This window comes from Cyprinodon variegatus, unplaced genomic scaffold (genome assembly GCF_000732505.1).
Source record: "Cyprinodon variegatus isolate N-32 unplaced genomic scaffold, C_variegatus-1.0 Scaffold2099, whole genome shotgun sequence".
Classification (NCBI taxonomy): Eukaryota; Metazoa; Chordata; class Actinopteri; order Cyprinodontiformes; family Cyprinodontidae; genus Cyprinodon; species Cyprinodon variegatus.
Window position 1 is genome coordinate 6,214 of NW_015152552.1, and position 11,057 is coordinate 17,270.

Consider the following 11,057-nt stretch of genomic DNA (forward strand, 5'->3'; position numbering starts at 1 on the left):
ACTTCAGGGAGAAAAAGTGTCTTCCACAACCGAGAGCCAAGTCAGAAAAATTCTATTATAAATTTCATTCCGATTAAAAGGTAAGTCATTGTACGTTTAGACACTGAAAAGATGTTTTAATCAGGTGGAATTAAGGTACCTTTTCAAAATATGTAAATTAATAAGTATTTAGAATCAAGACAAAACATGGAAGCAAGCTTTAAATAACATTTATTAATGTTAAATTAATGCTAGAATACAAATATTTTAATTTAAGGTCAGACATAGATAACACTGCCTAAAGGTCAAATCAATATAAGAGCTACTACCCGGTAATAAATTTCCCATTTATGAAAAAAGTGTAAGAAATCCGATGGGTTTTATTGGTAGTCATGCAACTCACCTAAGTTCCAGAACTTGCTAAGTGAGATTGTAGGAATCTTTTATATTGAAAATCTGACATGAGATATCTGAAAATGTACAAATGTCCCTGATGAATAGAAACATATCCTGGAGCATTTCAAACGGTGGTTAACTTTGCTTAAAGGAATCTATGCTTAATATGTCATTCAATCAAGCTGACATTCAGCTCTGATATTTCATTGAGACTCTTTTTTATGGGATTGATTTTGTTCTGTCCTGAGTTAATCCATTATAGTTTTTTTTATATAGCACACATTACATCATTAGCTTTTGCACCCCTACATTGTACTAAATCAGGCTTACAGGCCCTTTGCCATCACCAACATTCTCAGGGGCAAAACATCTTCCACCCATTCTCCATTTGAATGTAGCATCTTGTTCCACAGATTGACTTCGGTCGTTGTTGAATCCATCCATGCAACATCAACACCATAACTCTTTCCTGCAGAAAAAAAAAAAAAAACACGTCAGAGATCTAAAACTTCCCCATGATAGGTCTGATAGGGTTTAGGCAGGCTCAGAGAATCAGAACGCTGGATATCTACGGGCCAAAAGGTTTCAATAAACTAGCACTTTCAGCTAGTCAGGATGTAGCTTAAGCTGCACCATGTGGACTGAATTAGTAATCAGGCAGAGGGGAAATGAATTTCAACAGATTAGCTAATCGGACAGAATATTAACAAACATTGGCAATCTGTTTTGTTTTGTTTGTTTTTGATGTGTGTGTTTTGAATTTAAAACTTTGTGGTGGAAGCAACTGCTGCCTGGTGGGGCACATTTAGGGCAAAGGTGTGAATTGAGTTTAGATTAGGGTTAGGTATGAACCCATAATAGTTAGGAACTACTGTGAAACGACAGCCTAACTTTTGCATAACGACAGTGTAATGCCCATGGGCATTACAAAGCATCTGTAAAACTGCCCCCCTCAGGTGCAGGAGGCACCAAGAGGTACCCGGCCTGCATAGAAAGATGTCTGACCGCTGTATTAACCTAGCTGCTGTTCACCACCCGCCCAGAAAAAGAGGTTTGCAGTCGCAGCTGAATCAGCGTCATGTCTGATAGGACGTTTGTTGGTGGTGGGCGTGAACGCAGAGAGGATCCATCACCCTCACCTTCTGGCTCACCCTATGATGGGGATGAAGTCTGGAGGAGAACTGACGGTTTCCTCCTGTGAACCCCCTTTATACCAAAACGCTGCCAATACGCCATTATACAGTAGCTGGAAGTTAGAAACGAGTTCAGCGCTCGTCTGGAACACGTCAGATACGTTGATATGCGTTCCAGAGAAGTTCTTGATAAGTTACGCATAAGCTGGACACCACGACTTATGAGTAACTTACACTTAACGTTAGTCAGCAATATGATAACTTACCTGTAACTAATAGCCCATGTATGGCATACGCTGTCACACGTCGAGAAATTTTGAGTATGCAGTATGTCAACGTCTTTCAGCGTACTTTAGCGCAATCTTAACTTACACAAAATTGACCCATAACTTATCCAACGTATGGCGGAGTTTTTGCCAGATTGTTTGTACATCAGGCATACGCTGGTCTAAATCGTCAAGGTGTGACAGGGCCTTTAGGCTGTAGAAATGGTACAGTAAAAGTCAGGCATAAATTGTGCGAGTTTTTGCCTTTTCAAGCCGATTCTCCAATCTTGTGACAATTTCTTGGATTGGGCTGTGTTTCAGATTTATTGTGTGTTCTGTGTCGGGTAGTACATTGATTATTAGCAGGAGGTACTCGTACCCCTAGTGGTCCAACAATGAGTGCAAGGTGAACATAAAAATATTATTATAGGGGTACATTAAAATATTTTATTTCTCAGGTAATAAAGTAAAATAAGGCTGTAATCGGTTCTGCTTTGTGAGGACCCGACTATCAAAAAAGTATGTTTTTCTTATATGTTTCAGTTCATCTTGAGCTTTGACCCACATCCAAAGGAGGAGATACGTACAAGTTGCATAGATTTGGAAATGTGAACAACAACACAGAAAAATGGGATTTCACAAAAAAATCGGAATTGAGCACTAAGGCCCGCAGTGTGAGCTATGTGTGTTTATATCTTCTTCTAGAAACTGCAGAGAGATTACCTTACTTTTTTGTACAAGATAATTTTCCCCTTTCCTCACTATTTTCTGATTGATTCTTTCACAAATGACCTCTGTAAGACCTCCTATATGATACTGATGAATACAGCCTTTGTTCAAAATAATATTATGTTGTATGAATGTATTTATCTATTTATGTTTGAAAAAATAACTGGTCAATACATCTAATAAAGTTGTATTTTGCTGTTGTAAACCCTATGCATTCATGGCAAATAGTTATAATATTGATTAAAACTGTAATGTACACTTAAAGACTTTATGTATCAATATTTTATGGTAAAAATATATTCAATTAAAGATCTAATTGTTCAATCTTAAAACCACATGTAAAACAGGCAAGTTGTTGGAACAAGTGCAGTCAAATAAACAACATATAGTATTCTTTATTTTATGCAGATAACTGAATAAGAACAAGTGCTATAATGTGACCCAATCATAATTGGTGTCAGGATTTTTTACAACATAAAAAAAAAGTACAAACGCATTACACAACCTGTCCCAGGTCCAAGTCTCACACCACCTATGAAGTGGTTGTGAAGCCGATCGCGATCCCACACTGTGATTTCCACACAGGCCTGTCGAAGGTCCTCTGATTGGAAGCCATCGTACACCATGGTGTGGTTGAACAGAGGGTTGGCTGTTCTCTTTACGACCCGGGTCTTCTGCTGGCTTTTTCGACTTGTGTCAGGAAGTACAGTGCTGCAGTAAGATCAAAGCAATGAAAGTCCTAAAATTAGAGGAAACCAGTGGCACAGCAAGAAATAAGTGAGCAAAAAAAATTATATCCATATTAGCAATATCTACAAAACCCTTCTTATAATACTATTTTTTTTCCAAATAACTGAGATGAAGTACTAAATTTACTTAAGACAAGATTGCTCCCAGCTGAGGTATGAATTAACCTGAGACTAGTTTTGTATTACAATTAAGAAACTTATCCTGTTTGGGTTGCCTTGTTTGTTAGTTTTATTACAAACCAGAGCAATAATATGCTGAATAAAACAGAAATTATCACTAAATATATAATTTCTGTATGAACCCAAACCAGTTATGTCTGCAGTTTTCCCTTTTGTAGTTCCAAGTAGAGCTGTGCAATATGGCTAAAAATGGCCTGTACTGTATCAAAAATGTATCACAAAATAATATTTCATTTTAGTTGATACTGGTTGTAAGATTGGGTGGAGGTTTTCAGGACCCAAATGCAAAGATGAGGAGGCAGAGATGAGTTTTGCTGATTTAATTGATAGTCTGTAAACACACATGAGGAGCCAGGAAACAACAGAGCAACAAAACAAAAACAGGAAACCAGAACTAAAGCAGGTTTAACAAATTCAGATTCAAATTCGCAACTCTAAATTGATCTAGTATAAAGACGGGAACTCTGAGTGTGGGGCGACAGTGGCGTCGGATGTGCGAATTTGCCCTGAAATCGAAGGATTGACGGTTCAAAACTTTCAGTGTCGTTGTGTACTTGGGCAAGACACTTCACTTCACACACTCCTGCATAGTCTACTGATGGTGGTCAGAGGGCCCGGTGGCGCCAGTGTACGGCAGCCTCGCTTCTGTCAGTGAGCCCCAGGGAAGCTGTGGCTACAATGTAGCTTGCCACCATCAGTGTGTGAGTGAATGGGTGAATTACTGAATGTAGTGTAAAGCGCTTTGGTCATCTCTCCTGACTTGATAAACAGTGCTATATAAGTGCAAGGCCATTCACCATTTGGTTTCACAACAGCTGCTATCAATTAGTTCAATCAATTTTAATTAGGTCCACACAGAGTGGACGAGCGCAACAAGTATGAAAAGCCATTATCAGTGGAGTACCGATTTGACGAGTCACCATGACGACAACAACAGGCCATAGGAAGTGCCATTAGAACTAGAGATTTTAATGTAGAAATGCAAAAAATATAAAAAGGAGAATGTGTCTAAAAGACAGAAAAAAAAAGAACAAAGGAAAGGAAGGTGGTGAAATAGAACATTGTTGCTCGAGTTAATGCATAAGTTTAAATAAAACGGTCTATGGCAGGCCAATTAATAATATATTTTCTAAATTAGATTTTTGTCGAGGAAAATGAATTTTAGAAAGTAAAAAAAAAGATACTAGTAAGAATTAAGTTTTATATATCTAGAAATGTTTCATTATTTTAATCGTCCGTTTTCACATTTATCAGCTTGACCTAAAATGTATTTATATCTGAACAACATTTTTTCATAGTTAAAATAATACAAATATTGACCAGTAAGGAGAAGTATGGAATCATCATTTAGACAAAAAAAAAATCTTTTTTTTAGATATCAGGAATACATATGCAGTAAAACTAGTACATATCAAAAGCGCTTGCCAGGTGTTGTTACCGTGAAAATATTATGGGATAATTTCTTGAATGGTAGTAGATCAATGTATCTATTTATGTGAAATCTTCTGGCAGTAGGTGAGGATGAAGAATAAAAATGTTGTTCTAATGTATAGAACCTGTTCATCATCTCATGGGTTCCTCTTCATGTTGATTCAGTCTTCTTTTACACACTAAATACTAAGTGGCTGTTTGCAGTTTCGGATGTTATCATCCCAGATTATGCCAGCAGACTCAGTAGGTTGTTAGCATCGGTTGTTATCATCCTAACCCTAAAGTGATTCCTTTTCCCCCATGGAATTAATAAATCTATTTATGTGTAATCTGAAAATAACCTCAGTAGTTCTTCCTGCACAGTAAATATAACTAAATAAAAATAAAATGATCCGCAGCTTACTCATATTAAATTAACCAAAAACAATTAATCTCTGTCAACTGAGTTGTAGAATCCTCTCCCTATAAATATTAAATTCTCTTTGCAAATCATTCTTTAATTAGATCCTGATCAAATAGACATGCAAAGTTTTTTTTTTTTAACTAATGTATCTAAAGGGCCAAGTGAATGATTTTGTTTTTATGTACAACTACTGAAGAAAACTTGCTTCTAACCAGGTTAGCTCTGGGGAGAATGTTACTACGGTGACTGAAACAGAGATTGAAGAAACTCTCTTTGTAAACCGGAATAGTCAGAGTTTCCCTGTTATTTAGGTTTAGACAATTTAGAGTTTTCAGTAAACGTGCTTTATGAAACAGACCCCAGCACTCTGATGAAACTGATAAGCTCCACCTGTGTAGGCTACCCAGGTTCCCCACCAAGATCCTCTCAGGAAGAGATGCATTATTAGCTCTAACGCACACACAAGGGAATCCTGACTCTGGTAATAATTGATTTGGGCTTTTTTTCTACCCATTTTGGAAAAGGACCAAAGAAGAAAGGACATACTTGAAAATGTAACCCCATTTAAACATAACCTTCACCTCTAAAAGAGGGCAGCCTTAGCTCCAGCCTTACTTGGCTAGGCCGTGAGATGTTGAGAAGCAAAATCTTTCTCTCCCTCTACATGCCCCAGAAGACTTAGGCTACTTTCACAATGCAGGCCTTGATACTTAATTCAGATTTTATTGCGAAGTCCTATTTTTTTTTTTGCATTGCCGTTCATATTTCCAAATATATGCGACTTGTATGTGATCTCCTGTGTGAACTGCAGTCATACAATACAAGTGTCCCGCATGCACAGTAGAGGACGCAATGACGTTACAGGCCAGCGTGCTCTGTGTTTGCGGAAGTAAACATAGATGGTAGTGTCGCCGCACATCTAGTCATCTTTTCCAACCATAAGAACTCATTCTTTTCAATATGGTTAAACATAAATACTGCTCTCTGCATCATAATCTGCCATGGTTGTAGTTTCTCTTGCCGCTACTGTGTAGCAAGATGCAGAATAGTGACCTTTGTCGGGTATTAATGGCGTTCAGGTCAGATGAATGCGACCTGGTCGTACAGACACAGGTCGCATTAGAAAAGATCAGATTCGTATCGGAATCAGGACCACATAGCCAAGTGGCCTGGGTCGGATTGGAAAAAATCGGATCTGTATTGTTCAGACAGCCATGAAAAGATCAGATCCAGGTCGCATATGGGCCGAAAAATCGGATTTGGGTCACTTCAAAGTGCGGTGTGAACGTAGCCTTAGTGGTTCTGGATTGCTGGTAGATGAAATTACTGATCATTCTACCTTTTTATTGATTGTGATTAGGTGTTTATCACATTATGCATTTTTTTTCCCACCCTTAGCATCTAATGGTTTGTTCCAAATCCCAAAACCCTGAGCCCTACTAATCAGCTTCACAACAATCTAGAAAACCTCCATACCACTTCACGAAGGGGTTGATTATGACTCGTCTGACTTGAGGAAGATCCTTGCAGTCTTTCACCCAAATCAGAAGTTCCCCAGCCTCTGTGGTTGAAATCCCCTTACCTATGGAGGAAACCAGTTTACACTAAGCAAAATTAACAAAAAACAAGTAGAGGACAACAGCTGAACGTTTATAACAACATACTTTTAATTTTCTTTGGTATGAATCTCAAGGCTACTCTCATCTTTCCACCATTTTGTTGCAGACCAAAATGGGGCCCTCTGATTACTTCCGTGGAGACCTGAAGATTGTAATACAGCTCAGTGAGATGTGATGTCTGCTACGACTCACCTGTATGTGCACAGAAATAATTACCTTGGCTTTTAATTTATATTCATTTATCTCTGCGTTTTTAAAGTCCCATTCAGACAAATTCAAGTCCACATCACCAAGGAAGCTGTTCCGCCCAAAGAGGTCATTGTGCCACACTGAGACGATCAAAGTCTGCTTTTTCAGCTCCTCTAATGGGATTTTAAACTATTGAAAGAGAACAAAATCAATAGATCAGAGAAAAAGCTGAAGCAACAATTTAAATTGCAATGATAGGCAGTGTGTATGAGTTCTAAATGATATTCTTTAGGCTGGCATCTATTCATTGTTCCAAGAGTGAAGAGAAAACATCGCTCTCTAGAGCAGGACATGCTGTTGTTTTAGGTTTTCAAGAAGAGTAAATATCAGACATCACGCTTTGGTACTACAACTAGACCATAAATAAAAAAAACCCAAAACAGACTCACAATAACAAAGCTATTCAGTAGGACATGGCGTCTTGGCTTACAACTTTCAGACTACAGCTGCGTTCATAATGAAAGCATATTGAAGGGGTACATCAGAGCATTCTGGCATCCAAGCATTGGACGCTGGGGTTCAGTTATTTGGACTTTTGCCGCTGGAGGCTGGGGCGTCAACCAATTCAAGTTTTTTTAGGGAGAGATAGACGCTACATGCAAGCTGTTATCGCTTCTGCAGACATTCTGCATATGAAAATAAGGAAGTAAAACTCCAAAGGTCAAAAATAAAAAGCTGGTAGACTGGAATGTTATGTAGGACGAACAGAGAGGGAGTGCTGATCATTATTGCTGCACTAAAACATTTTTTTACGAACTGTGGAGAAACAGTTGATAAATACCCAAATTAACTAGAAATGGTAAAAGCTGCAGATGAAAAATATTCCATTTTATATTCTGGTTCTTGCAGTTTTTACCACAAACCTTAAAAACTAATTTTCTATTCACTTCCAGCCGCTACGAACGGCAGCGGGAAATCCCTCACAGGCTGGCCACTTTGAGCTTTCAGGTTGGATTTCCAGTGCTGCCTCCAGGCGGTATGCTGGAGGTCTGGAGCTCCCAACAAGAACTGCAGATTTTAGTGGGATCATAATCCTGATGAATTGATGAACAGCCGATGTTTGGAGCTGGACTTTCTCACTTAAAAACATGTCGAAACTATTTTTCCAATTCATAAAGTAAATAAAGCCAAGCTTCTCTCTAGCTTGAAGCTACAGAACAGAGCAGGAAAAAATACAGAATGTCGAGCAGCCAGAGAGTTAAAGTGTCAAAAGCAACTTGAGCACATTTTGATCCATCATCCAAATTTCTGCGTTTAAGCGTTTTTGACACCCAAAACTCAGCTTATGATCTGACCCTCAAAACTTTGTATCAACTTGTTCTTTGGTTAGTCAAAAAACATTACAATAGTTTTTTGGTGGTTCTGGATTGCATGAAATTGCCCACATCCATTCCTACCATTAACAGTGCTTGCTACCAAGCTGCAAAGGCTAAATAACTTTAATTATTGCTTCTTACATTTTAAGATTTATCGACATGATTCTATTTTCATACTATTTGTAGAGGCAACAATCAAAATACATGTGATAAAAGAATGAACAATAATTTATTCTGAAAAAGCACAAAATAAATGACCTATATGTTTAGGTAAGTGAATAAAATCTAAAAATGTATATCTACCTAACAACTACATGGATTTGCACAATACCAAGTTCGTAAGCATGTTCCAACCTTTCACCAAAGTCATCTTTACATTATAAAGAATAAATGGGGATGGCTATTAGTGTCCTGCAACTTTCAAGTATGTCTCTGTTCCCACACCTCAATGAAGTGACTGAATTACCTCCTCAGCATCCATTCAAGTTCCTGCAAATGACCTGATTATTAGCCGTGTTGGGGCAGAGATATGGCTAAAAGATCCAGGACACCAGACCTTGTGGACAACTGGATTGTGTTTGAACAAGAGACAGGGTGTCGAGAGAGGAGCTGTGGTATTGTATGAGAAAGTTTGGAAAGGCAGGGGAGTTGTTAGAGTGGTACAGGACATGTGTGAAAAATGTAGGATAGTGCTGAGGTGTGCTGGGGGTGTGACAGAGCAGTTTGGGATGGAATCGGGGCTGCCTCGGGCATTGGCTCTGAGCTCCAATGTCATGATCTGGCCTGTTTGCTCTCCCTTAATTGGTTATTTGTTTCACCTGTCGTTTTCCCTCCCTATCTCAATTATCATTTATTCCTCTCACCTGTTTCCTTTGGTTTATATTCTGTTCAGCCTGAGCATTCGGGGCCAGATCATTATTTGTTTCCCGTTACTCATTTCTGTTCAGTTCTGTTTATTTCAATGTCCTTCAATTTCAAGTCCTGGATCCTAGCAGCCAGTGGAAAGAGGGTTTTGTGTCTGTCTCGTCTCCTGATCGTCCACTGTTCCTCTCCTGCTGAGCCCTTTGAGCTGAATCGCACCCCCTTTAAGGGTGATGGACTGAACTGCTAAACCAGGTAAGTGACTCAATGAGCTCATCATCCTCAGTCAGATGATCGTGGTCACTTGCCCGTGTTTCTCCTACAACGTGTCTGTGATTGGGCGGGGCCCTGCCCCCCCTCCTGCAGCATCCGCTATAAGACCAGATTAGTAACTAAACTGAACTTTTCAAGCTTGATCATGACCTTCATGAATCTTTACAGGTATGTTACCAGAGTTAAATGAATTGTTCCTTGGCTTGAGGTGGAGCTCTGGTTAAAAAAAAAATGTATTAAAATCTGTTCCTAAGTTTACAATTAATCCTGCTAACAAACCAACAACGTTCCCTTTTCCTGTGTTGTTGTCTTCCCTAAAATACCTTCAAATTTTTTTCAGCCCAATGTCAATAGTCACTGCTGCCCCCTTCTGGTTTAGTAGGGAACTGCTTGTTCAGCGAAATATAACTATCTTACAATGTTATGAGAGTCTTTTTAAAAGATCCCTGTGGCCAGATTATGATCTTGAACATCACCAAACTTTTATAGATTGTTCCTTGGCATGAGGGACATCTCAGATGAAAATAACTTTTCATGTTATCCTGTACACAGACAGAGATACACACAAACTCTCATAAAAACATGACCTCCTTGGTGGAGCTAATAAAAATTAAGTGACATCCACCATTGAATTAAATCATTACATTCTACTGCAAGTAGACCAGGTGTTTAGGTGATATAAAGCATATGTAAAATGCACATTCAAAAAGATAGATGTAAATACATTTCTCACCTTGAGAACTTCATTGTATGTTGGGTTTAGTGTCCTTTTTTTGACAGTAGTTTTTTTCTTGCCCAGTCGTGTTTTATCAGGAGCAAGGTAGCATTTCACATAGCTGCAAAGATTTTTTTAGTATTACACAAAGATTTTTTTAGTATTACACACCCTAAAGATCTGAAGGAATATGTCATTTGATATTCAAGTGTTTTTTTGGAACACATTGAAAATAAAACTTTGCTCCGAAAACTTACGGGTCAGAAAGATTCTTCTTGGTTTCAGCAATGGCCAACCCTCTGCAGTTGACCACAAAGACCTGAAACTCTTCAAGCTTCTGGATGTAGTTTACAGCAAACTGAATGCTTCCTTGGACTTCAGTGTCTAAAGGGTAGATGCTGCTTCTGCTGCTGCTCATCTGATCAATTATGGGATTTCAGAAAAAAGAAATTAGCACATTTATGGTGGTGCACCAGCTCGTAAAAGACAAACATTTAAAGAAAACATTTTTCAGATTTTATTACAAGCATAATCAAATAGGCTGAGTGAATAACTTACGTTATATAACACCTACACACTACGTTTCAAAAGGAAAAACAAATCAGAAGTATATAGCATGGCTGAAACTGAAATTTAACCCTGTAATGCCAAATGTATCATATTTGATACATACGATTTCTGAAATGTTTTGCGTCTCACACCTTTTGCATAATTTAATGGTAAAAACAACAAAATCCTATTGTACACAATCAGATATA

The 11,057-nt window shown here is 38.3% G+C and overlaps 1 protein-coding gene across 1 annotated transcript in view; it reads right to left on the reverse strand.

The window, feature by feature from the left end:
* Window positions 1–235: 235 nt before the first annotated feature.
* LOC107105154 (synaptotagmin-like protein 2) overlaps window positions 236–11,057 on the reverse strand; it is a 24,628-nt gene continuing 13,806 nt past the window's right edge. The window contains exons 3-9 of the mRNA XM_015405273.1: window positions 10,557–10,717; window positions 10,318–10,420; window positions 7,102–7,263; window positions 6,931–7,027; window positions 6,743–6,848; window positions 3,009–3,214; window positions 236–844 (exon numbers count right to left, since the gene is read on the reverse strand). Of these exons, the coding sequence (XP_015260759.1) occupies window positions 702–844; window positions 3,009–3,214; window positions 6,743–6,848; window positions 6,931–7,027; window positions 7,102–7,263; window positions 10,318–10,420; window positions 10,557–10,717 (978 nt within the window). The 3' untranslated portion in view covers window positions 236–701. The remainder of the gene's footprint in view (window positions 845–3,008; window positions 3,215–6,742; window positions 6,849–6,930; window positions 7,028–7,101; window positions 7,264–10,317; window positions 10,421–10,556; window positions 10,718–11,057) is intronic.